This window comes from Bufo bufo, chromosome 2, assembly GCF_905171765.1.
Source record: "Bufo bufo chromosome 2, aBufBuf1.1, whole genome shotgun sequence".
Classification (NCBI taxonomy): domain Eukaryota; kingdom Metazoa; phylum Chordata; class Amphibia; order Anura; family Bufonidae; genus Bufo; species Bufo bufo.
Genome location: NC_053390.1, coordinates 734,372,198 through 734,399,993, shown reverse-complemented (window position 1 = coordinate 734,399,993; position 27,796 = coordinate 734,372,198). Strand labels below are relative to the sequence as shown.

General features: G+C 45.9%; 1 protein-coding gene across 1 annotated transcript; it reads right to left on the bottom strand.

Annotated features, from left to right (window-relative positions):
* Positions 1-1,007: 1,007 nt before the first annotated feature.
* LOC120991775 (izumo sperm-egg fusion protein 1-like) lies at positions 1,008-27,590 on the bottom strand. The gene is made up of 13 exons (XM_040420549.1): positions 27,562-27,590; positions 4,561-4,741; positions 4,404-4,478; positions 4,192-4,275; positions 3,898-3,918; positions 3,489-3,503; positions 3,315-3,398; positions 3,078-3,125; positions 2,683-2,757; positions 2,426-2,526; positions 1,974-2,115; positions 1,431-1,608; positions 1,008-1,145 (listed from the first exon to the last, which is right to left on the bottom strand). Exons 2-13 carry the CDS (start codon positions 4,703-4,705, stop codon positions 1,085-1,087), a joined length of 1,029 nt encoding a protein of 342 aa, XP_040276483.1. The 5' UTR covers positions 4,706-4,741; positions 27,562-27,590; the 3' UTR covers positions 1,008-1,084.
* Between the last annotated feature and the right edge of the window lie 206 nt (positions 27,591-27,796).

Below are 27,796 nucleotides of genomic sequence, written 5' to 3'. Positions count from 1 at the left end.
CGTCACAGAGCAGTGTTTATAAAAACTCATGCCAAAGAATTTGGAAGAGAGGGTAAGTAATGGGCCCAGGAGCTGAGCATGGTTCATACATGGTGGTGTCAGCCAATCTGAATAGTTAGACAGAAGATGGGGGGCTCCACCTTTTTCCTCCAGCAAAGGTCACACCCTAGGCCCTTTAATCTGAAAGGGTCCAAAAGGTCCACATGTCCTATATGAGTAGACCAGTGCTGTACACCACACATGATAGTTCAAGGCCCTGTTAAGTATTTTACATTGGAGCCCAGGAGCTTGAAGTTAGTCATCTAGATTTAGGGCTCATGCACACGATCGTATGTATTTTGTGATCTGCAAAACACGGATGCGCAAAAAAAAACGGATGACACCTGTGTGACATCCGTGTGACATCCGTATTTTTTGAGAATCCATTGTAACAATGCATGTCCTTGTCCGCTATTGTAACAAAGCCTGTCCTTGCAGAATGGACTTGCAGACATTTAGATATTGAATGCACACAGTAAATTTTTTTTTTTTGCGGGCCCATTCAAATGAATGGTTCTGCATTAGGGCCACAAAAAAAAAGGAACCGACATGGACAAAAATACGTTCATGTCCATGAGCCCTTAGAGAGGTTTTCTAATAAAGACATGTTTCTGTTCAGTTAAACCATAAGTTTTATGACTATAGATCTTGAAACTGGCGCTGGTGACAAGAATAACAAGAAGAGACTCCATCCTCCTGATCTTACTCCGATATAGTCTCTGTAGTTCTTATATGATATATAGGCAGGTAAGGAATGGGAAATGAAATGCTGCAGTCAAGATTTTTAGAATATTTTTTATTTTTTTATTTTTTAGGGAAAAAGGGGAGGGAAGAAAAGGGGAAGGGAAGATAATTTTTTATTTTTTGGGAAACATTTTGTATTTTTTTATTTTTTTATGGAGGGGGATTAGGGAGAGAAAGGGAAGGGAGAAATGAGGAAGGGAAGTTTTTTTTAAGTTTCTTTGTTTTTGGGGAAGGGTTAAAATTTTCAGTTTTTTTTTTTCCTGGCGGGTGGCAGTACAGGATGGTGCTTGACGGTTCGCCTTCACACTGGCTCTTTTTCCAGAGGCTCTCTAGATTTCATTTTCCTCCAGAACATGCAGATGCTGAAAAAAGAAAATCTATCAGTTATTTGATATTTGCTACTTACATGTCAGCTCTGAGTGAAATGTGTGCACAGATCCTCCAATGTTTTTTCTTACATTAGCTGCTTATCAGTCCACTGACATTATAACATGTCTGGCCTTGTAATATGCGCCAAATTTATCATGAAGCGTTCAGTATTGTGATAAATCTGGAGCATCCAGTGACTGCCTGGACTAAGTGTAATGTGTAATATTTATCTAAAATACTACGCCTGTTCCACAGAGTATCTTATAGATGCTACCTACCATATGCCAGCGATCAGCATGATGGTGACGGAGCCGGCCACAGATATTGCTATGAGGGAAGCATTGTTGTTCTGTAGCTCCTCTAGAAGTGGCGGCTCAGGCGCTGTGATGTCAAGCACATCAGGAAGTGTAGGGCGAGGATGGTATTTTTTTGTCGCCTGTTCCGATTCGCTGATAACTAAATGAAGAAAACAATTACATTAATAGTTAATTCCATGAAGAGAACGATAATGACATTGTAGTGTATCTTATACATGAAAGAACATGAAATATATGTCAGAATATCAGAATCGTCTGCATCATGGAGGCTCAGAAGCTCTGTCAAAACCAAAAGTGGCTCCAAAATACAGAAATGGCTAAAATCTTTCCATTATAGTTTTTTTTCCTTACAAATACTAATGTAAAATAGCCCCACATTATAGGTGACAATTCAGATTTTCAAAACTAGATCCTTTCTCACTAATTATCACCCACAAGTAGATATGAATCCCGCGTATCTAAGAAATACCGCTCAGCATAGTGCCAGTAATAATATGTCCTTACCTGCCACGTTATAGGTGATCTTACTCACTGGCACCTCAGAGTCCAGGATGGTGGTACACGTGTACCGTCCGGAGTCCCCCATCTGTACGCCCTTGATCACAAGATAGGGCTCCCGGGTGATTTTGGGATTGTGTTCACGAGGCTATAGAAAAAATATGGAGAATTATCAGAGCCTCAGATATCACAACTATTTATAATATAATATTTGTAATTTACATAGTCATATCATTAGGACAAAAATTTAGAAAATTGCTGATGATAATTTGCTGACATGACAGAAAGTCTTATTTTAGACCATATTGAGCAGCCTGGTGATGATATTGGGTGAAAGGACTTTCTGCTAAGTGGTTTTTGAGTAATGAAAGGAATACGTTTGGGAAGCGCTGCCTTAACATTATAATCGTATAACTCAAACTGAACAATCTCCCAATTTTACCCTGCATTGTACTTACCAGGGTGAACACGTTGTTATAGGTGTCCTCCAGCCTCGCGTACCATTCAAAAGTACAGTCCAGAATTAGTTCTTCATATTCTGGGATTTTTATATTTATCTCTAGAAAAACAGGAAAATAAAAGAAGATATTATAGAAGTAATTGTGTAGATATTCTGTCCTACATTTAGGGGTTGTCTCAATAACACGTCTCCTTCTATAAGAACTAATAGGAAATACGGCCATCATAGAGGAGACTGATAGTAACTGGTCCTCACCTCCACAGTTTACAGTCTCTGCCAGGTAAGACGTGTGATCTTTACATGGAGAGCAGGACCGTCCAGTTTTCAGATCTGAGAAAAGAAGAAAGAAATGAAATGTGAGCCGAGCATTAAAGACACTTATAATATTAGAATAAATATGATAATCATGTGCTGGTATCTATCACCCCTCTGTCACCTGCACATGGACAGGATACTGTACAGGCTGCCACAAATCACCCTTCTAGCCTGCTTATGGACTGAATCATATTAATGTAAATATCCTCCTGCTTTGGGAAGTCTGGTGTATACCAGTGACTGGTGTATTTAGTGTACGGTGTGGATTTGGGGTCCTATATATTTACTAATGTACTATATGAATGTAGATGTAAGAAAATAAACTTCTACTTTACCAAAACATCTGTTGGAGGTGCACAGGCAGCTGCATCTCTCCAAGTAGTCTGTGAAAAGAGGAGAAGTCATATAATAGTCAGCGAGTGCTGTGTAAAGTGCCTATGTAGTGCTGCTCACCTCTGTATAATAGGCACAGTACCCACAGTTTACACACACTAGTGGGAAAGGTCCATTGGCATGCATTATATAGTGTAATTCTAGTTCCTCTGGCCTATGATAAAAATCTTATACTGTACCTTGATTTTTTGGAGGGCCCCCGGCGCAGACAACCTTCTCCTCGGCGCAGGTCTGACAGTTGATGTAGGTTTGCACCATTAATCCTGGGGAAATGCACTTGTGTTATAACCGTCCAATCTTATAGATAATAATAATAATGACAAGAAGCTGAATCTGGTATAAAATGTACTTACCACAGCTGTCTGCACCTGAGGAATGGAGAAGAAAGAAGACATTACTGACCGTTCTCATTGTCAGACTCAGAAACCTCTAATCTCTGGGTCTCCTTATTATTACATGATGTCAGTGCCTCTGTGTTCGTCACTTTGTTTTCTAGATTTCCATTGACAGAAATCTCTGAGCCGCCCCAGAACGGTCCGGGCCTCTATAGAACGCAGCAGCTCCTAGTGCAAACATTCCTGGCAGCCAATCAGGTGCTGGCTTTCATATGTCCAGTACAGGGTAGGAGATAACAGCAGTGATCTGATTGGTGGCTGTGGGGATCTCTAGTTTGGGTCTACATTACTATTACTACAAGAGGCCTGTGTGTGTAATACATTTATATGTCAAATTATAGCAGGTGTTATATCTAGAAGAACTCACCTTGTTTATTTGGACACCTCCCTAAAAGTGAGAAATGAAGAAAAGCAGAATTACTAATAGAGAACAATAGAAAACAGAAATCCCCTGTATATGAGGGCTCTATCTATAACCCTGCAATAATACAAAAGAAAACTGCTCGCATAGCAATTCCCAGTATAGAACATTTTATTACAATCGCTCCCTCTTGTCACTAGGCTGTAGGGAAAGGAAAACAAGTTGAAAACATCCTCTCTGACAACCTACCAGACACGGAGAAGACAAGTACAATGGTAGACAGAAGAAGATTCCACTTACGTTGGTTTGAGTCCTGGACGATAACCTTGAGCTTTTCTTTGAGTCGCTGGAAATGGAGTCCAATGATGTGAAGAAGCTGGATCTCTAAGGTATATAAAGAGGAGAAGAATGAGAGTCCGATCCCCTCATCTATCAGTCTGAGCCCCCAACACACTAATTCCTATTAACAAGACAAGTAGAATTTCCACCTACGTATAAAATATTGTACTTACCCTTAAAATCTATATCCTGGATGACGTCCACAGATTTTTTATATTCAGACGCAATTTCGGATATAGCATATTTATCTGGAAGGAAAATAATGGTACAATAATTATCTATCTATCTATAGATTATATGAAATGGAGATAATAGTAATAATATAAGTACCCAGTATGCCGACTTCATCCTCAAGGTAGTTCAGGACTTTTTTCTCGGTGACTTTGGCAAACCGCTTGATGTTGACATAGGCTTCTATTGAGTCAATGTCATCGACTTGGCTTTTGATAAAGGTGTTGAATTCTTCCATAGCCATTTTCCCTCTGGAGTCGCATGGTATGCAACAGAGAGACTGTCCGATGAAGACAGATGTTACGAGCAGTAGAAGCCACATGGTCTGGATAGAACCAGACATCTTTAGTAAAATCGCTTCCTGTAGCAAATAATCACTAAGGACGCAAGAGAGCAGAACTATGTCCCACTGAGAAGACAACAGCACTGCACAGGTTACAGCATCAGGCGCCGGTTAAGAGACAATGTCTTTATGACATCATCAGAATATGCAAATGAGGCTCTGAAACAAGCAATTGGATTGGTGGAAAATTTAATTGTAATAATATCATATGAATATGCAAATTAGGCTCCAAAACAAATAAGCCATTGCATTGGTGGAAAATGTAATTATGACATCATCATATGCAAATGATTCTCTGGAACATGAGTTGTTAGAAGGAGTAAATAAGTATGTTCACAAAAATAAACTTTTTTTTAAATATCACAAATAATACATATAATGACATTCTTTACAGAATATACATATCAAACATGGTTCACAGAATGATGTACCCAGGGGCATAGCGGGAGAAGGGGGGGAGGGCTGTTGCAAGTGGGTGCATATGCCCCGGGTGCCGAGGATGGACGAGGCACCGGGGCGGGCATAGTCTTCTGAACATGTCTCGCATGACATCACAAGAAAGAGGTTTCGAACAGTGGGAGCAGAGCACCAGAGCTGCCTGCTGCAGTGAGTCAGTCTATACGGGATCTGCGCCTCTACCTCTTCTCCTCTCCACTCACTAAAATCACATTTATGGACAGAAACTGCTCTACAGGACAGGAGGTACTAGTCTGCGGCTGCCCCAATGAATGGTTTATGGCTCCAAGACTATAAAGCCTGCCCAGGCTGCCCTGAGACAGTATTCACACTGCTGCCGGCTGTGGGCCTCCTCTTCCTTTTCTGTGGCCCTCAGGCACTGGCACCTTGCCCCTGTAGTCCCAGCGTTATCTGTGGTGTAACAGGACTGCAGGTAACAATTACATTATCTGTGCAGACAATGATGACTGTGGTTTTACATAGGACTGCAGGTCATGATACTATATTATCTACAGTATACTCATAAAGCTACATGATTGACAAATACAGTATTTTAACCACCTACCGTCCACCCGTTGACTATAAACGTCTGGGAGGTGGATCTCTATCTATGAATGGACGTTTCTGAACGTCCATTCAGAGATGGCAGCTGCACCCTATTCGTGCATCTGCAGAGCGGGTTGTCAGTGACAGCAGGGCAACCCAGAGAGAAGGCAGGGACAGTTCCCAGGTGTCCCTGCCTTCTAGATCGCTGTATACACAGCGACCACTGGGGTCGGAGAGTGAAGGAGCTGTCAGGTCTTCTACAGATCTCGATCAGCCCTGCACTGAGGCTGTGCAGCGTTGTATAGCGTTCTATAGCGTTGTATAGCGTTGTCAGCCCCAGTTACAGGAGAAATCAATAGTGAAAAAAAAAAAAGTGAAGTTAAATTCCCCCCCGAAGTCTTGTATGACCTTATGGGGGACGCAAAGTGTAAAATTAAAATAAAAAAAAAATAAAAAAAGGTTTCACATATAAAAAAAAAAAATTCCCCCAATTAATTGAAATAATAATAAAAAAAAAATAATTATAGAAAAAATATAAATAAAATAGACATATTTGGTTTTGCCGCGACCGGCTCTATAAATATATCACATGATCCACCGGTGTGAATAAGATAAAATAAAAAAAACTCAAAAAAAGCTATTTTTGTCACCTTACATCACAAAAAGTGCAACTCCAAGGTGATCAAAAAGGCTGTCCCACGAAATGGTACCAATAAAACCGTCACCTCATCCCGCAAAAAATGAGTCCCTATATAAGAAAATCACTCAAAAAATTAAAAAACTATAGCTCTCCAGAACATGGACACATTAAAACATAATTTCTTTGTTTCAAAAATGCTATTGTGTTAAAGTGAAATAAATTTTTAAAAGTATACATATTAGGTATCGCCACATCCGTAACGATCTGCTCTATAAAACTGTCACATGATCTAACCCCTCAGGTGAACGCTGTAAAAATAAATAAAAACTGTGCTAAAACAACCAATTTTTTGGTCACCTGGCCCCATAAAGTGTTATAATGAATGATCAAAAAATCATATGTACCCAAAATTGCTACCAATAAAAATGTCAACTCTTCCTGCAAAAAATGAGCCCCTGCACAAGACGATCTGCATAAAAATAAAAAAAATGGCGTTCAGAATATGAAGACACAAAAACATATATATTTTTTTAAATACTTTATTATGTAAAACTGAAACAAAGAAAGAAAGTAGACATATTTGATATCATTGCGTCCATAACAACCTTCTCTATAAAAATAGCACATGATCTACCCTGTCAGATGAATGTTGTTAAAAAGAAAAAAGAAAAACAGTGCCAAAACAGCAATTTTTTTGTTACCTTGCCTCACTAAAAATGTAATATAGAACAATTAAAAATCCTATGTATCCCAAAATAGTAACAATAAAACTGCCACCTTATCCCCTAGTTTCCAAAATGGGGTCACTTTTTGGGAGTTTCTACTGTAAGGGTGCATCAGAGGGGCTTCAAATGGGACATGGCATCTGAAAACCAGTTCAGCAAAATCTGCCTTCCAAAAACCATATGGCGCTCCTTTTCTTCTCCGCCCTGCCGTGTGCCCTTACATCAGTTTACAACCATATATGGGGTGTTTCTGTAAACCGCAGAATCAGGATAATAAATATTGAGTTTTGTTTGGCTGTTAACCATCGATGTGTTAAAGAAAAAAGTGGATTAAAATGGGAAATCTGTCAAAAAAGTGAAATTTAAAAATATAATCTAAATTTTTCTTTAATTCTTGTTGAACACCTAAAAGGTTAACAAAGTTTGTAAAATCAGTTTTAAGTAACTTGAGGGGTGTAGTTTCTGCAATGGGGTCATTTATGGGGGGTATCCACTATGTAAGCCCCACAAAGTGACTTCAGACCTGAACTTAAAAAGTGGGTTTTGGCAATTTTCTTAAAAACGTTAAAAATTGCTTCTAAAATTAGGCTACTTTCACACTTGCGTTTGGGGTTCTGCTTGTGAGATCCGTTTGAGGACAGATCATCAATATAAAAAAACGGACAACCCCTTTAAGTGCCACCAGAGGTGTCCGAAGTTTTCCAGTACACCAACAGGTATTCAGTCTTCTGCATGAAAAAAATATTCAACTGTGTTGGCACTAATACTTTGAACTTTGCTTACTAAGGATATGGGATTCTGCAGCTAGTTGGAGCTGGTCATGGAGCCAACAGGAAGCACTCTATCAATATGTGATGAGTTGGTTGGCTTAGGTGGATCGATTTTCCAATCGTACATGACTGCCAAGATGGTTGGACGCCCTCTCATATATGTCCTTTCGTATTTTCATTTCCTTGAACCCTTGAAACTCCTTGATGGGACCTTAGCAGAAAGTATAACCCATTATGAGATACACTAATGCACTGGTCTATAAGATTTCTAATAAAATGGTATCTTGATAGTTTCTTGCAGACATGGAGAATAATGCACTATTCAGGGATGATATTGAGTGCCAGAAACTAATTATGGAAGCCATGAAATACCATTTATTGCCTGAGAGGAGGCCTATGTTACAGAGCCCTCGTACAAAACCCAGAAAGTCTACTGTAGGGATGCTGTTTACTGTCGGTGGGATGGATGCCACAAAAGGTAAGCTAGTGTTAGTCTAGTAGAGAAGTAATTGTACCATGTAGCGTTAATATAGAGAAATGTGTGATAAACTGAGAGCCTGAACTAGTTAATGACAACTGGCACTGTATAATAGGACTGTTGGCAGTTCAGGAACTTTCTAAGGTATCAGAAATGATTGCCAAGAGGAGTGCAGGATGGAAAATCCTCACAGCACCATACTCTAGAGTTATTTAATGATTGCAGAAAATGTAGCAAATATATGAATTGATTCTATATGGCTGAAAATCAATGTTTAGAGGGGCACTGAATTTTCATAAAACTTTTCATAAGTCATAGAGAGATATCAAAGATTTTTATTGGTGGGGGTCTGAGCACTGATAAATAGAGTTGAGCGAACACCTGGATGTTCGGGTTCGAGAAGTTCGGCCGAACTTCCCGGAAATGTTCGGGTTCGGGATCCGAACCCGACCCGAACTTCGTCCCGAACCCGAACCCCATTGAAGTCAATGGGGACCCGAACTTTTGGGCACTAAAAAGGCTGTAAAACAGCCCAGGAAAGAGCTAGAGGGCTGCAAAAGGCAGCAACATGTAGGTAAATCCACTGCAAACAAATGTGGATAGGGAAATGAATTAAAATAAAAATAAAATAAATAAAAATTAACCAATATCAATTGGAGAGAGGTCCCATAGCAGAGAATCTGGCTTCACGTCAGCAGAGAATCAGTCTCTTCATGCCATAGCAGAGAATCTGGCTTCACGTCACCCACCACTGTAACAGTCCATTGTCATATATTTAGGCCCCGGCACCCAGGCAGAGGAGAGAGGTCCCGTAACAGAGAATCTGGCTTCATGTCAGCAGAGAATCAGTCTGCATGTCCTAGCAGAGAATCATGCTTTACGTCACCCAACACTGGAACAGTCCATTGTCAGATATTTAGGCCCAGGCACCCAGGCAGAGGAGAGAGGTCCCGTAACAGAGAATGTGGCTTCATGTCAGCAGAGAATCAGTCTGCATGTCCTAGCAGAGAATCAGGCTTTACGTCACCCAACACTGGAACAGTCCATTGTCACATATTTAGGCCCAGGCACCCAGGCAGAGGAGAGAGGTCCCGTAACAGAGAATGTGGCTTCATGTCAGCAGAGAATCAGTCTTCATGTCATAGCAGAGAATCAGGCTTCACGTCACCCACCACTGGAACAGGCCACTGTCACATATTTAGGCCCAGGCACCCAGGCAGAGGAGAGAGGTCCCATAACAGAGATTCAGGCTTCATGTCAGCAGAGAATCAGTCTTCATGTCATAGCAGAGAATCAGGCTTCATGTCACCCACCACTGGAACAGGCCACTGTCAGATATTTTTAGGCCCCGTCACCCAGGCAGAGGAGAGAGGTCCCATAACAGAGATTCAGGCTTCATGTCAGCAGAGAATCAGTCTTCCTGTCATAGCAGAGAATCAGGCTTCATGTCACCCACCACTGGAACAGGCCACTGTCAGATATTTTTAGGCCCCGGCACCCAGACAGAGGAGAGGTTCATTCAAATTTGGGTTGCCCCGCAATATAATGGTAAAATGAAAATAAAAATAGGATTGAATGAGGAAGTGCCCTGGAGTACAATAATATATTGTTAAGGGGAGGTAGTTAATGTCTAATCTGCACAAGGGATGGACAGGTCCTGTGGGATCCATGCCTGGTTCATTTTTATGAACGTCAGCTTGTCCACATTGGCTGTAGACAGGCGGCTGCGTTTGTCTGTAATGACGCCCCCTGCCGTGCTGAATACAAGTTCAGACAAAACGCTGGCCGCCGGGCAGGCCAGCACCTCCAAGGCATAAAAGGCTAGCTCTGGCCACGTGGACAATTTGGAGACCCAGAAGTTGAATGGGGCCGAACCATCAGTCAGTACGTGGAGGGGTGTGCCCACCATGTTATTGAAATGTTGCCTCCTGCTAACACGTCCCGTAACAGGTGGTGGTGCAGTTAGCTGTGGCGTGGTGACAAAACTTTTCCACATCTCTGCCATGCTAACCCTGCCCTCAGAGGAGCTGGCCGTGACACAGCTGCGTTGGCGACCTCTTGCTCCTCCTCTGCCTTCTCCTTGGGCTTCCACTTGTTCCCCTGTGACATTTGGGAATGCTCTCAGTAGCGCCTCTACCAACGCGCGCTTGTACTCGCGCATCTTACTATCACGCTCCAGTGCATGAAGTAAGGTGGGCACATTGTCTTTGTACCGGGGATCCAGCAGGGTGGCAACCCAGTAGTCCGCACACGTTAAAATGTGGGCAACTCTGCCGTCGTTGCGCAGGCACTGCAGCATGTAGTCGCTCATGTGTGCCAGGCTGCCCAGAGGTAAGGACAAGCTGTCCTCTGTGGGAGGCGTATCGTCATCGTCCTGCGTTTCCCCCCAGCCACGCACCAGTGATGGGCCCGAGCTGCGTTGGGTGCCAGCCTGCTGTGAACCTGCTTCATCCTCATCCTCCTCCACCTCCTCCTCATCCTCGTCCTCCTCGTCCTCCAGTAGTGGGCCCTGTCTGGCCACATTTGTACCTGGCCTCTGCTGTTGCAAAAAACCTCCCTCTGAGTCACTTCGAAGAGACTGGCCTGAAAGTGCTAAAAATGACCCCTCTTCCTCCTCCTCCTCCTCCTGGGCCACCTCCTCTTCCATCATCGCCCTAAGTGTTTTCTCAAGGAGACATAGAAGTGGTATTGTAACGCTGATAACGGCGTCATCGCCACTGGCCATGTTGGTGGAGTACTCGAAACAGCGCAACAGGGCACACAGGTCTCGCATGGAGGCCCAGTCATTGGTGGTGAAGTGGTGCTGTTCCGCAGTGCGACTGACCCGTGCGTGCTGCAGCTGAAACGCCACTATGGCCTGCTGCTGCTCGCACAGTCCGTCCAGCATGTGCAAGGTGGAGTTCCACCTGGTGGGCACGTCGCATATGAGGCGGTGAGCGGGAAGGCCGAAGTTACGCTGTAGCGCAGACAGGCGAGCAGCGGCAGGATGTGAACGCCGGAAGCGCGAACAGATGGCCCGCACTTTATGCAGCAGCTCTAAAATGTCGGGGTAGTTGTGAATGAACTTCTGCACCACCAAATTCAGCACATGCGCCAGGCAAGGGATGTGCGTCAAACCGGCTAGTCCCAGAGCTGAAACGAGATTTCGCCCATTATCGCACACCACCAGGCCGGGCTTGAGGCTCACCAGCAGCAACCACTCGTCGGTCTGTTGTTCTATACCCCCCCACAACTCCTGTGCGGTGTGGGGCCTGTCCCCTAAACATATGAGTTTCAGAACGGCCTGCTGACGTTTACCCCGGGCTGTGCTGAAGTTGGTGGTGAAGGTGTGTGGCTGACTGGATGAGCAGGTGGAAGAAGAGGAGGAGGAAGCTGAGTAGGAGGAGGAGGAGACAGGAGGCAAAGAATGTTGCCCTGCGATCCTTGGCGGCGGAAGGACGTGCGCCAAACAGCTCTCCGCCTGGGGCCCAGCCGCCACTACATTTACCCAGTGTGCAGTTAGGGAGATATAGCGTCCCTGGCCGTGCTTACTGGTCCACGTATCTGTGGTTAGGTGGACCTTGCCACAGATGGCGTTGCGCAGTGCACACTTGATTTTATTGGATACTTGGTTGTGCAGGGAAGGCACGGCTCTCTTGGAGAAGTAGTGGCGGCTGGGAACAACATACTGTGGGACAGCAAGCGACATGAGCTGTTTGAAGCTGTCTGTGTCCACCAGCCTAAATGACAGCATTTCATAGGCCAGTAGTTTAGAAATGCTGGCATTCAGGGCCAGGGATCGAGGGTGGCTAGGTGGGAATTTACGCTTTCTCTCAAATGTTTGTGAGATGGAGAGCTGAACGCTGCCGTGTGACATGGTTGAGATGCTTGGTGACGCAGGTGGTGGTGTTGGTGGTACATCCCATGTTTTCTGGGCGGCAGGTGCCAACGTTCCTCCAGAGGCGGAGGAAGAGGCCGAGGCGGCGGCAGCAGCAGAAGAGGCCGAGGCGGCAGCAGCAGAAGGGGTAGCAGGGGGAGCCTGAGTGACTTCCTTGTTTTTAAGGTGTTTACTCCACTGCAGTTCATGCTTTGCATGCAGGTGCCTGGTCATGCAGGTTGTGCTAAGGTTCAGAACGTTAATGCCTCGCTTCAGGCTCTGATGGCACAGCGTGCAAACCACTCGGGTCTTGTCGTCAGCACATTGTTTGAAGAAGTGCCATGCCAGGGAACTCCTTGAAGCTGCCTTTGGGGTGCTCGGTCCCAGATGGCGGTGGTCAGTAGCAGGCGGAGTCTCTTGGCGGCGGGTGTTCTGCTTTTGCCCACTGCTCCCTCTTTGTCTTTTGCTACGCTGTTGGCTCGGTCTCACCACTGCCTCTTCCTCCGAACTGTGAAAGTCAGTGGCACGACCTTCATTCCATGTAGGGTCTAGGACCTCATTGTCCCCTGAATCGTCTTCCACCCAGTCTTGATCCCTGACCTCCTGTTCAGTCTGCACACTGCAGAAAGACGCAGCAGTTGGCACCTGTGTTTCGTCATCGTCAGAGACGTGCTGAGGTGGTATTCCCATGTCCTCATCATCAGGAAACATAAGTGGTTGTGCGTTAGTGCATTCTATCTCTTCCAACCCTGGGGAAGGGCTAGGTGGATGCCCTTGGGAAACCCTGCCAGCAGAGTCTTCAAACAGCATAAGAGACTGCTGCATAACTTGAGGCTCAGACAGTTTCCCTGATATGCATGGGGGTGATGTGACAGACTGATGGGCTTGGTTTTCATGCGCCATCTGTGCGCTTTCTGCAGAAGACTGGGTGGGAGATAATGTGTCGGCCACCCAATTGACTAATGCCTGTACCTGCTCAGGCCTTACCATCCTTAGAACGGCATTGGGCCCCACCAAATATGGCTGTAAATTCTAGCGGCTACTGGGACCTGAGGTAGTTGGTACACTAGGACGTGTGGCTGTGGCAGAACGGCCACGTCCTCTCCCAGCACCAGAGGGTCCACTAACACCACCACGACCATGTCCGAATCCGCGTCCCTTACTAGATGTTTTCCTCATTGTTACCATTCACCACAATAAGAAAAATATTATTCGGGCCAATGTATTGAATGTATGTTGTTTTCGTGCCGCTTCTAAGATGGCGGCTTTGACTTGGAAGTTCAAGAACCTACAGATGATGTCCCTGGGCGGTTCTGACGGCTTCGGTTTGGGTCTCAGGGCTCTGTGCGCCCTTTCTATTACGATCTCTTGTGGGAAGTCCGGGCCTAGCAGTGAACTGCATATTGTAATTATGGTAGCCGCAATGTCCCCAGGGAGGATCGACTCGGGAACTCCTCTAAATCTTAGGTTATTTCGGCGCCCCCTATTTTCCTGATCCTCCAGCGCATTATGGAGGTCGTTTAGGTAGGTAGAACAGCGGCGGATAGAGGCCGACACCGCGGATTGGTGGTTCAAGGTTGCTACCTGGTGGGATTCCAGGATTTCTACCCGCTCCCCGATATGCCTCACCTCCTGTCTGCAGGCCGCGAGCTCTGTCAGGATCGGCTCCATAACCCTGTTAAGAGCACGATCCAAGTACTTTCTTGTGATCGGTAGATCCGAGCAGGCCTGAATGTCTTCTGAGTCGCTTTCTCCCTCCGATTGCACAGGAGCGCGCTTCAGGGTTTTGGATTGCGGGGTCGGCGCCATCTTGGGTTCCCTGGATGCGACCGTTGCTGCGGCTTTTTTAAGAAATTTCTCCATATCCCCTCCAGATGTCTGGTTTTTGGAGGGTGCAGGGGTGTCCCCTTGCCTGGGGTTTCCGATTTTTACCATTCTCGCCTCTGAAAGCTGAAAAAGCTGGCGTTAGGGACGATACTCCTAGCAGAGCAAAGAACTATGCGTCCATCACTATCCGGCGCAAGCTCCGCCCCCCAGGCTGGCGTTTTTTACGCCACTGTTACTAATAAGCCCACTGGAGTTAGGTGAACCTAATTTATTGAGAGACGCTCACCTCTTAATAAATTAGGCATTTCTTTCAGCAGAACTGTCTGCTCACTGATGGCATGTCACTGACAGTGTGTCATGTCTCCAGTCCTCTCCTGTGCTTTTCATTTATATACACTGGTCCTTTTCCCAGCAGTATACTGTATATACACCAGTCCATTTCCCAGCAGTATACTGTGTATACACCAGTCCATTTCCCAGCAGTATACTGTGTATACACCGGTCCATTCCCCAGCAGTATACTGCATATACACCAGTCCATTTCCCAGCAGTATACTGTGTATACACCGGTCCATTCCCCAGCAGTATACTGTATATATACACCGGTCCTTTTCCCAGCAGTATACTGTATATACACCAGTCCATTTCCCAGCAGTATACTGTGTATACACCGGTCCATTCCCCAGCAGTATACTGTATATACACCAGTCCATTTCCCAGCAGTATACTGTGTATACACCGGTCCATTCCCCAGCAGTATACTGTATATACACCAGTCCATTTCCCAGCAGTATACTGTGTATACACCGGCCCATTCCCCAGCAGTATACTGTATATATACACCAGTCCATTTCCCAGCAGTATACTGTATATACACCAGTCCATTTCCCAGCAGTATACTGTGTATACACCGGTCCATTCCCCAGCAGTATACTGTATATACACCAGTCCATTTCCCAGCAGTATACTCTATATACACCAGTCCATTCCCCAGCAGTCTACTCTATATACACTGGTCCTTTTCCCAGCAGTATACTGTATATACACCGGCCCATTCCCCAGCAGTATACTGTATGTACACTGGCCCATTCCCCAGCAGTATACTGTATATACACCAGTCCATTCCCCAGCAGTCTACTCTATATACACTGGTCCATTCCCCAGCAGTTTACTGTATATACACCGGCCCATTCCCCAGCAGTATACTGTTTATACACTGGTCCTTTTCCCAGCAGTATACTGTATATACACCGGTCCATTCCCCAGCAGTATACTGTATATACACCGGTCCATTCCCCAGCAGTATACTGTATATACACCGGTCCATTCCCCAGCAGTATACTGTATATACACCGGTCCATTCCCCAGCAGTATACTGTATATACACCAGTCTATTCCCCAGCAGTATACTGTATATACACTGGCCCATTCCCCAGCAGTATACTGTATATACACTGGCCCATTCCCCAGCAGTATACTGTATATACACCGGTCCATTCCCCAGCAGTATACTGTATATACACCAGTCCATTCCCCAGCAGTATACTCTATATACACTGGTACTTTTCCCATCAGTATACTGTATATACACCGGCCCATTCCCTAGCAGTATACTGTTTATACACTGGTCCTTTTCCCAGCAGTATACTGTATATACACTGGCCCATTCCCCAGCAGTATACTGTATATACACCGGTCCATTCCCCAGCAGTATACTGTATATACAGTCCATTCCCCAGCAGTATACTGTATATACTCCGGTCCATTCTCCAGCAGTATACTGTATATACACTGGCCCATTCCCCAGCAGTATACTGTATATACACTGGCCCATTCCCCAGCAGTATACTGTATATACAGTCCATTCCCCAGCAGTATACTGTATATACACCGGTCCATTCCCCAGCAGTATACTGTATATACACCAGTCCATTCCCCAGCAGTATACTGTGTATACACCAGTCCATTCCCCAGCAGTATACTGTGTATACACCAGTCCATTCCCCAGCAGTGTACTGTATATACACTGGCCCATTCCCCAGCAGTATACTGTATATACACCGGTCCATTCCCCAGCAGTTTACTGTATATACACTGGTCCATTCCCCAGCAGTATACTGTATATACACCAGTCCATTCCCCAGCAGTATACTGTGTATACACCAGTCCATTCCCCAGCAGTGTACTGTATATACACTGGCCCATTCCCCAGCAGTATACTGTATATACACCGGTCCATTCCCCAGCAGTTTACTGTATATACACTGGTCCATTCCCCAGCAGTATACTGTGTATACACCGGCACATTCCCCAGCAGTATACTGTGTATACACCAGTCCATTCCCCAGCAGTATACTGTGTATACACCAGTCCATTCCCCAGCAGTTTACTGTATATACACCGGCTCTTTCCCCAGCAGTATACTGTATATACACCGGCCCATTCCCCAGCAGTATACTGTGTATACATCAGTCCATTCCCCAGCAGTATACTGTATATACACTGGCCCATTTCCCAGCAGTATACTGTATATACACCAGTCCATTTCCCAGCAGTATACTGTATGTACACCGGTCCATTCCCCAGCAGTATACTGTATGTACACTGGCCCATTTCCCAGCAGTATACTGTATGTACACTGGCCCATTCCCCAGCAGTATACTGTATATACACCGGCCTTTACCCAGCAGTATACTGTATATACACCAGTCCATTTCCCAGCAGTATACTGTATGTACACCGGTCCATTCCCCAGCAGTATACTGTATATACACTGACCCATTTCCCAGCAGTATACTGTATGTATACCGGCTCATTCCCCAGCAGTATACTGTATATACACCGGCCCATTCCCCAGCAGTTTACTGTATATACACTGGTCCATTCCCCAGCAGTATACTGTATATACACCAGTCCATTCCCCAGCAGTATACTGTATATACACCAGTCCATTCCCCAGCAGTGTACTGTATATACACCGGCCCATTCCCCAGCAGTATACTGTATATACACCGGTCCATTCCCCAGCAGTTTACTGTATATACACTGGTCCATTCCCCAGCAGTATACTGTATATACACCAGTCCATTCCCCAGCAGTATACTGTGTATACACCAGTCCATTCCCCAGCAGTGTACTGTATATACACTGGCCCATTCCCCAGCAGTATACTGTATATACACCGGTCCATTCCCCAGCAGTTTACTGTATATACACTGGTCCATTCCCCAGCAGTATACTGTGTATACACCGGCCCATTCCCCAGCAGTATACTGTGTATACACCAGTCCATTCCCCAGCAGTATACTGTGTATACACCAGTCCATTCCCCAGCAGTTTACTGTATATACACCGGCTCTTTCCCCAGCAGTATACTGTATATACACCGGCCCATTCCCCAGCAGTATACTGTGTATACATCAGTCCATTCCCCAGCAGTATACTGTATATACACTGGCCCATTCCCCAGCAGTATACTGTATATACACCAGTCCATTTCCCAGCAGTATACTGTATGTACACCGGTCTATTCCCCAGCAGTATACTGTATATACACCGGCCCATTTCCCAGCAGTATACTGTATGTACACTGGCCCATTCCCCAGCAGTATACTGTATATACACCGGCCTTTCCCCAGCAGTATACTGTATATACACTGGCCCATTCCCCAGCAGTATACTGTATATACACCAGTCCATTTCCCAGCAGTATACTGTATGTACACCGGTCCATTCCCCAGCAGTATACTGTATATACACTGGCCCATTTCCCAGCAGTATACTGTATGTACACCGGCTCATTCCCCAGCAGTATACTGTATATACACCGGCCCATTCCCCAGCAGTATACTGTATATACACCAGTCTATTACCCGCAGTATACTGTATATACACCTGTCCATTCCCCAGCAGTATACTGTATATACACTGGTCCTTTTCCCAGCAGTATACTGTATATACACTGGTCCATTCCCCAGCAGTATACTGTATATACACCAGTCTATTACCCAGCAGTATACTGTATATACACTGGTCCTTTTCCCAGAAGTATACTGTATATATACACCAGTCCATTTCCCAGCAGTATACTGTATATACTCCAGTCCATTTCCCAGCAGTATACTGTATATACACTGGTCCGTTTTCTAGCAGTATATTGTATATACACTGGTCAATTTTCTGGCATCATCGTGTATATACAGTATACTGCTAGAGAATGGACCAGTGTATATACAGTATACTGCTGGGGAATGGACCAGTGTATATACAGTATACTGGTGCTGGCCCGCCACAGCTCTGCACTGAGCACTGACTCCTCTGACGAGATAGGACTTTTACAGGTGCAGGTCTGGAGTCTAGTCTTTGGGCTGTATGGATGCTTGCTACTTCTGTGTTGTAGACCAGGGGCAAGAGGTGGCGGTGGTATACACAGGCGATGATTGACTCACACAGCGGCTCCAGCTTCCTCCTTGGTGGTGCTGGTGTCTGTCACTGAGCGTAACTGAGCTGATTGGTGGAGTTTCTGCCCACTGCTGCTCCACCAATCAGTATAAGGGCTCTTGAACACGATCGTGATGGTCCCGGGAAACACGGTCCGAGTGTCTGCCAGATCTGCTGGGTGGACCACGGCTTCCATGAACTGAATGTGTCAGTGTTTTATGATGCAGTCAGTTCATATCTGATTGCGGATCTGCAAAATATGGATACCGGCCATGTGCATTTAGCATTTTGCAGAACAGAACATCTGGCCCGTACTAGAACAGTCCTATCCTTGTCCGTAATGCGGACAATAATAGGACGTGTTCTATATTATTTTTATTTTTTTGCGGAACAGCCATGCGGACATATGGACACAGAATGCACACGGAGTCATTTCAGTTTTTTTTTGCAGCCCCATTGAAGTAAATGATTCCACATGGACATGGAAAACAATGATAATATTGAGAATTCAGACATGTCTATTTACTACAATTACATTTTCATTCTCAGGCATATATGGTCAATCATTCTGCAGCATGTTACCCACAATCGGTTGTTTTACCCTGTCCAGTCCCGCTCCCCCTCCCTTGTTGAGGATGTCCTCGTCTCTCTGCATGATAAGGGTGGTAATTCTTTGTTTCATAATTGAACATTTAACGAGAGATAGTCCACCATGTGGACTGTAAGGGGTGTAAGAGAGGGATGGTGGAAATGCCTCAGAAGGCTTTATATTTACGGGAAAATGAGATGACGTTTGATACCACCACTTATCTCCATCTATCTGCTGATCCTACTAAAAGATTTAAAGAAGAACTTCAACCCAAATACCTGGTTATATCCAGGATTCTAAGAGCATCTTGTGTCAATTACAGGATTGAAAATGGGATGTCAGCTATGGTCAGACTACGGCTCATGTAGTACCACTGTACACAGCCGTTTCCCCAGGGACAGACTGGCTATATACCCTACAGGGAAATCTCCAGATGGGCAGATGTCCAGTGGGCCACCGGAGCCCTCCCCACTGTCGAGTACATAGTGATCTAATGCTCTCAGCTAGGAGCATCAGGTACTTCTGCACTTGGCCCTTCTTAAAGGGATTCTGTCACCAAGTTTTGGGCTATAGAGATGCGGACATGCACGGCTAGATCGCCGCTAGCATGTCCGCAATATGCCTGTCCTATAGGGCTGTGTGCTTTTATTTTCTTTAAAAAAGGATTTTAGAGATATGTAAATTAGTCTTGTAGGTGCCCAAGGGACATAGGTGGTGCTGGGCTCCTTCACAGGCGGGCGTGGCTAGGCACCAGGAAGGTTCATATAGCCCCTTGGGCACCTACAAGACTAATTTACATATCTCTAAAATCCTTTTTTAAGGAAAATAAAAGCACACAGCCCTATAGGACAGGCATATTGCGGACATGCTAGTGGTGATCTAGCATCTCTATAGCCCAAAACTTGGGGACAGAATCCCTTTAACTCAACTGCATCACTGTCCTCAGCACGGAAATACAGTTAATTGCTGTGGTAAGGGTGGCAGTATTTTGTGCTGCATTGTGGTATTTCTGCTGGGGCAGTATTTTGTGCTTAACTATGATGTTGCTGGTCCCTACTTATGTTGCCCCCACCTTCTGTCAACCGCCTATAACATGGGGCCACTTTTATTTTTATTTTTTCCAAGGCAGCTTTACATTCCCAGTCCGCCTTTGTATCCCCCAAAACGTAGCGCCAGAGGCTCTAAAGTGTTTTTTTTGTTACGTATCCACTACAAGATTATTTATGTTCAGCAATGTGATTCCTTTTGCAGTACATTTATTCCATGTTTAACAAAGGATAGGAGATAACTATCAGATCAGTGGGAGTCCTACCGCTGGGACATCCACTGATCACAAGAACGGGGTCCCTGTACCCCGTGAACCCCCCCCTTAAATGGATGGTACAGCTGGTCAGAAAAATCCACTGCCACTCCATTCATTTCTGTGAGAGCGTGATTAGTGTTTGTAGGGGGGTGGTCTCAGCGGTAGGGCTCCCACCTATCTGATAGTTATACTCTATCTTGTGGTTAGGAGATAACTTGTTATAACTGTAAAAGTGTGCATATGTCTTCTTTTTTGGATGTTACTGGCCTGAATAAAAATTCTATATTTCAAGGAAGTTGGAATCGTGTCTTTCACTGCTGGTTGAGCTGACTCCTTCTCTCCCTTCCTTTCTCCCCACTTTCCTCCTTCTTTTATTCTCCCACTCTCTTCTTTCCTGTATTCCCTACTTCGGTTCAAATGAAAAAAAAAAGTTTCCAGGAATGGAGCAATGGTCGTAAATGCACACTGCTTCTTCATTCAACACTATGGGTCTGCTGAGGAGAAGGTGAGCACAACACTTGGCTATCTCCAGAATTTCCATACAGATGAATGAGCAGCAGTGTGCATTCGTGACCACCACTCCGTTCATTTTGGTCACTCCAGGATCCCATTTTCATGATCGTTGGGGCTCCCAGCAGTCATACCCCTCCTGATCATCTCTTATCCTATGGATAGTTTATAAGGTTTTATGAAGGAACAAGCCCTTTAAGGGGTTGACTGTGACAGGAACTTCAACACAGTATCATTCACTTGAAAGAAGCTGGACTGCAGTTTCATGCACAGCGGATGTCTGGGAGCACCACCGACTAGGAAAAAATGTAAATGGGCCACAGCATTTATTCTGTGTTCAAATCCCATTTTTGGTTTTCTTCAAGGTATTTGCCAGGAGCATTCTCCAATGAAAACCTCAGACATATGCCGCAGTATCGGCATACATCATCCATTGACTCCAATAAAAAAAAGTATATCAAGTGTTATATGTGTTTTACTCTGTCCCTCTATATAGGAAAGCGTAGCAGGAAAGCTGATACATACCAGACCAGCGTATGCCAAAGGGGCACTCTTTTGGCATATGATGGTTTCATGGAGGCCTATGTGCACAAACTAAATGTGAACAGACCTTAAAGAAGCTCATTCTCTGGATCAGAAAGATATAGAGTAATTTGACCTCCACCGATCTGAAATTGATGACGTAGCTTAGCAATATGGCATTACTTTCTGTGCTGACAAATCTGTTTTAAGATTTTGCTGTATTGAATCTCAGCCATGCAAAACAGCCACAGACCATCATAAAATATTATGGTAGACATTACACATTTGGGCAGGAAGTGCCCTAGTAACCATTGCCCAGCAGACTAGCAGATAGTGAATTGTGTGGCTTAAATGGCCCAGCTTAGTAATCTTTAGGTACGTCTGTACACATTTGGTCATGATCTAGATTTTGATGTGATTACATGTTATCATTTTATAGGTATGATCCCAAAACAGACACGTGGACCTCGGTGGCCTCCATGAGCATTAGCAGGGATGCAGTAGGTGTCTGTCTGTTGGGCGACAAACTGTATGCTGTAGGTGGATATAATGGGCAGAGCTATCTCACTAATGTGGAGGCTTATGATCCACAAACAAATGAATGGACACAGGTCAGTATAACAGTTTTTAGCAAGGACTCCTTTTATTATATAGAGTGATAAGAGTGTATCTGTATTCTACAAATGTTTCTTCTAGCAGAAGATTAAACAATATGCTGTAGGTGAGAGAAGGCACACCGTAAGCTGTGTCTTCTCTGAACTACATGTACGGTGCCTGGTGCTGGGCATTAAACCCATGCCATTGTAAATGTACAGCATGGGTTTAAAGCAATCTAGTATCAGTAGGACCCAAGGTAGAAGACAGAGTTGCTTTCTAACCATATCTGTATTCTCTATTGCATCCTAGTTTGCGGTGAATAGAGGCAATGGCAAGGCTGGGATCACAGGGTTGGTGGGTGAACCTCAGCATTGCAGAGCTCCTGGGTCTTACCAGCCCCAGATTAGCTCTACCTGTGACTAATGGCAAAAAAAACGGGAATTCCCCCTAGAGGTCTATTATGACCTCATGAGGGACATACTAAGTGGTAGGCAATTAACAGTGCCGCATTTGTGTGAGGGGAGGCTATTTAAACCTGGCCCTCCTCCCCCCACTTGTCGGTTCGAACGATTTCGAATCGGCTTGTGGGTTGGTGCCAGAGAAGGGCATGCGTCACTGGAGGATCGGGGGATCGGCTGCGTCGAGCTCGTCGCTACGGTGATTAGGTAGGCAGGGTGGCTTGCACACCCGTCTCGCTATGTATAACATGTGGGGCTGCCGAGCGTGCCGCCGGTCCCCAGCTGCGCTGGAGACTGCCCGCACTCCCGATCGCTTCCGGCACCCCGAGACAGGCACCCTGATCCGCTCCAGGCCCTGCGCTAAGCACCCCCGCTCCCACATGCAGCGTCCCCCAGGCAGGCACCCCTCACCTGTGGCTCAGCAGCGACGGGTCACGACGTCCGCTCGCATACCCTGAGCATCGGTCACGCCGGCCGTCGGCTCCACGACGCAGCGTTATATATCACTCACTCCCGTATCAGAACGTTCCGCCGTAGAGGAAAACGCCGTCCGCTCACACAGGGATCTATTCATTAGCTGCAATCAGTAAGCAGAGGTCCAGCTGCAGGATCAGGGGACGGAAGCCGAAACCTATAGGCGATTAATACGCCGCGGCTTTCCCTGTACAAATAGTCGATAGCGGTGGGCACGGGATGCAATGTTCCACATGGCGGAGCGCAAATCCCTCGCAGCCGATCCTGATGCACGTTCTCCTGGTAATTACAATTAGCGAGGCTGTGAAGGTGGACATGCTTATGTGACTTTCAGTCATGTCTAGGAATCCGCTGCAGAATAAACTCGTCTTCTTTACTGCGCCAAACTCAGGCAAGACGAGATAAGCAGATACTCAGACATGTGCACTGTATAACAAGTTAGGATTTCAATGGTTAATTCTAACCTAGAAGGGAATCACTGGCTTGCTGCGCTCCAGCAGGTCCTGGCTTGAGAGAGGGCGGGGGATGGTCGACACCTACAGGCCCATACTGGTACTGCAGTCGAGGTGCAGGGCTCCTCTGCTCAGGCACAGTGGCTAGGTACTAAGGCAGGAGTATAAAAAAAAAAAAAAAAAAATATATTTAAATAAAATTTGGAATATGTTCAAGGATCAAATATAAAGAGGGCTTCAAGGAGGGGGGCTGGCCACGTCACTTTGCTCACGCAGCCGGGCCGCCCGTAAGCCCATATGGTCAGTCAGGGGGTTGGTTCGGGCGCAGTCACAATAATCCGGTGGTTAGCTAGGAAGCGGTGGCATGAGTAAAGTGTCGCCCAGCTGGCGTGCGCTCACTCACACGTTTGTTCTTGGTTGTTCAGGTCCACAGGTGGTGGGCTAACTTACGATACTGTGGGGTTCGTGGCTGTCATGGCCGCCAGGTGAGTCAGGGGTGGTGCATGCGGGGGCCAACCCCCTCTTTTCTCCTGCATAGGCTTGGGGGACGGGGGATGGTGGACTATTATGTCCAGGCCTCTGGCGCATCTCTTACAGGGTGGCGCCTACAGTCGTGGCCTTTGGTGGGGGGGGAAGAAAAAAAAAAAAAGAAAAAAAAATAATAATAATAATAATGGTATAGATAGGAATGTTGCTTTGCCAGGTCTGTCACGACTACAGACTCCTTATAAAGCCCTGCCACGACTGCAGGCATCAGTCTGTCACGACTACAGACCCGCTCTAAAGCCCTGCCACGACTGCAGGCAACAGTCTGTCACGACTACAGATCCGTTATAAAGCCCTGCCACGACTGCAGGCATCAGTCTGTCACGACTACAGACTCGTTATAAAGTCCTGCCACGACTGCAGGCATCAGTCTGTCACGACTACAGACCCGTTATAAAGCCCTGCCACGACTGCAGGCATCAGTCTGTCACGACTACAGACTCGTTATAAAGTCCTGCCACGACTGCAGGCATCAGTCTGTCATGACTACAGACCCGCTCTAAAGCCCTGCCACGACTGCAGGCACAAATCCGTTACGACTACAGACTCATTATTAAGACCGGTCACGACTGCAGGCATTAGTCTCATGTCAACAGACTCATGAGGTAATACTACCACGTCTACAGGCGATGGTCCGTTACCGCTACTCTCGATGTAGGGTCCCCTCACGACTACAGGGGCTAGTCGGTCACATCCACAGACTCGGTCGCACTCCCGTTAACTACAGGCACTGGGTAAGCATCTACGGGTAGTTGCGTCACGACTACGCACGTGGGTCAGCCACGGCCTGGGAGGTCAGCCTTCACGGTCACAGGTAGGTCCAGTTAGGCTTCAGTCTCCCAGCGGGTTCCAGTCACAATAACCAGCCCCTAGGTGAGGGGGGGCACTCCCGCACCGGCGCACAATGCCAGGGAGCTGTGCGGCTCCTCACGCGGCACATGGTTCAAACCAGCGGGGGCCGGGGCCCACGGTAAAGGAAGGGCTCCCTCTGATTCGGTGCACATTGCCAGGGAGTGGCGCTGCTCCCCACGCGGTACGAGTGTCCAGCCGGCGGTGGGTCGGCCCTAGCTGAGGAGGGGGGCTCCCCCGCACTGGTGCATTCTGCCAGGGAGCAGCGTGAGCTCCCCACGCGGCTGGGGGGTAAGGCTCCTCATCTTCAATAAAGTCTGGCACGGGCCGCCGTGCCGTTAGGTAGGCAGGGATCAGGGGAAGGAGTACTAGGCTCGGTCAGGGGGAGCAGATCATAGGCGGTGGCTGGCTTCCTGCTGCCGGCCGTACATTAGGTTCCAAGGGGGTTATTTAGGCACAGGATGTTAGTTAGTCCGTGCAGGTGATCTGCGTTATACCATGCTCTTCATGCTCATACTCAGAGCTGTGCCCATACGAGAGCTGCTTAAGTGGTTGATAGTGAAAAAAAAAAAAATAATACATTTTTGAGTCTCTCACGCATGGCTTCTCCGTTTTAGGTTTACACATATGACTCCGCCATCTGAGTCTCTCACGCATGGCTTCTCCGTGTTAGTTTTACACATACGGATCTGCCATTAGAGTCTCTCACGCATGGCTTCTCCGTTTTAGGTTTACACTTATGACTCCGCCATTAGAGTCTCTCACGCATGGCTTCTCCGTTTTAGGTTACACATATGACTCCGCCATTAGAGTCTCTCACGCATACACTTGTAACAGCAGAGTGACATGCAGCGCTACGTGACCCAAGCTTATATAGAGCCTGGGTCACATGCTGCTCTGGCCAATCACAGCCATGCCATTAGTAGGCATGGCTGTGATCGCCTCTTGGGGCAAGTAGTATGAAAACTTGTCGATTGGCTGCTGTGCAGCCTTTCAAAAAGCGCCAAAGAAAGCGGTGAACCCCGAACCCGAAATTTTACAAAAATGTTCGGGTTCGGGTCCAGGGTCCAAAAATCCTAAAGTTCGGTACGAACCCGAACTTTACAGTTCGGGTTCGCTCAACCCTAATCATTACACATCTGACGATATACATCCTGGTCCAAGATAACAACGTTACCACCCTTGCCCGAGGGTTTGATAGCTATAGAACTATCCTTTTCCAAACCCATCAATGCCTCCATTTCGAGTCACTAAAATTACCATTTGGAGAAAAATATCAACACGGTCAGAGTTAGGGGGGGCAACTTGTTACTCCTTAGACGTAAGTCAGTAAAGGGACCCTCCCCTAGTCCCTTTGAGCTTTCATCCCACAGGTCCATAAGGAGTCTGAGGACTGGGTAGTCAGTAGTCAAGATACCTAATTGGTCACAAGTCTGTCTATTAGAATTCTTCATAAACTTGCGCCATTTAAGCCTTCTGGAGAACAGGTGAAGGTCCTTGACACACAAAAATGTCTTAAAGCCAGTGGTAGAAACAAAAGAAAGACCTTTCTGTAATAAACCGATCTCTATATCATTTAGATAGCGGATAGAAAGATTATTCTCCTGCAAGTTATCATTAGATTCTAAATCTCCCCCAATTTGGAGCAATCCCTGAGGTCGTAGGGGAGGGGTCCCTTGGTTAAAAAATGAGAATGGTTGATTGGGGCATTGATTGAAACAGAGGCAGAGGAACATGAGAAGGAGGAATCTCCCCCACTTCCCGTTTGGTTACCTCATCTTTGCCACTTGCTACCACGTCCTCTAGTGGCCCCCCGCCAGGGCCGAACTGGGGATAAAAATCAGCCCTGGAAAAAGTTGCATACCAGCCCCACAGCATTGCGTCATTATTTACTTGTTTATAATAGGAGAAAGCATTCATTTTAAAACACGTGTGTAAACACGAATATGAACTTTGCCCCACGATAGCTCTTTTGTAGAACCCCCATTGTTCATATTATCACAGTGTTTTCCCCACCAGGATGCCTCCAACTGTTGCAAAACTACAACTCTCAGCATGCTCAGACAGTGTTTTACCACGCCCTTTGACCAGACCCTTTTTTGTTGGCCACCTATTTAATGATTGCCACCCAATTATCCCCGGAAGAAGCCAGGTTACTGGCGAAAACGGCGTTGGGTCAGGAGGTGGCTGAGAGATCGACACACCATTCAGGGTATGCTTATTCCTTCTAATCACCAAGTCTTTTTATCCTCATATTTGCCTCCATTGCAGTCTGTTTGGGGCTTATTGTCCAGTGGTGCCTTGGTGTTTTTCATCTTACATTCTTTTCCCTGCTCTTTGGTGTGCTGACCTCTCAGTCCCTCCTTGGGTCCTGTTCCTCATCTTTGTGTTCCACCTTTGCGCTGCCTTTTATTATTATGTATGTATTTATTATATATTATCAATAAAGCTTTTCGATTTTCACTTTGTGAAGATTATGGTTCAATTTTTTGGCGCTATTTAATGATTGTTGCATGCAACATTTTACTTGACCAGCTATTTTAGATATTCTACGGCAGTCCTGTTACAATCCCCCCTCCCCCCCAATGAGCCTTTCGACCAAATAATAAAAATATTTATAAAATCTCACCCATATGCTGCAAAAAAAAAAAAAAATCTGCAATGTAAAATCGATAATAAAGATCAACTACAAACAAACATATTTCACATAAAAACTTACAGTTACTTGGCTTGGCCCTTGGGGATCTCGGACACCACTTCAACACATGGCCAGGGGCTCGGTGGAGCTGATGTTGTGTTTTATCCTAATGAGAAAGATTTCATAATAAGCATTTGGAGAAGGGGCAGGGGGATAGCAGAGCAGAGAGAGGCTGGTGCTGCTACTAGGGGGTCATACCATGGGGGAGTAATAAAGCCCACCATAGTGGCCCCCGCCCTCTCCTCTCAGCTACTCT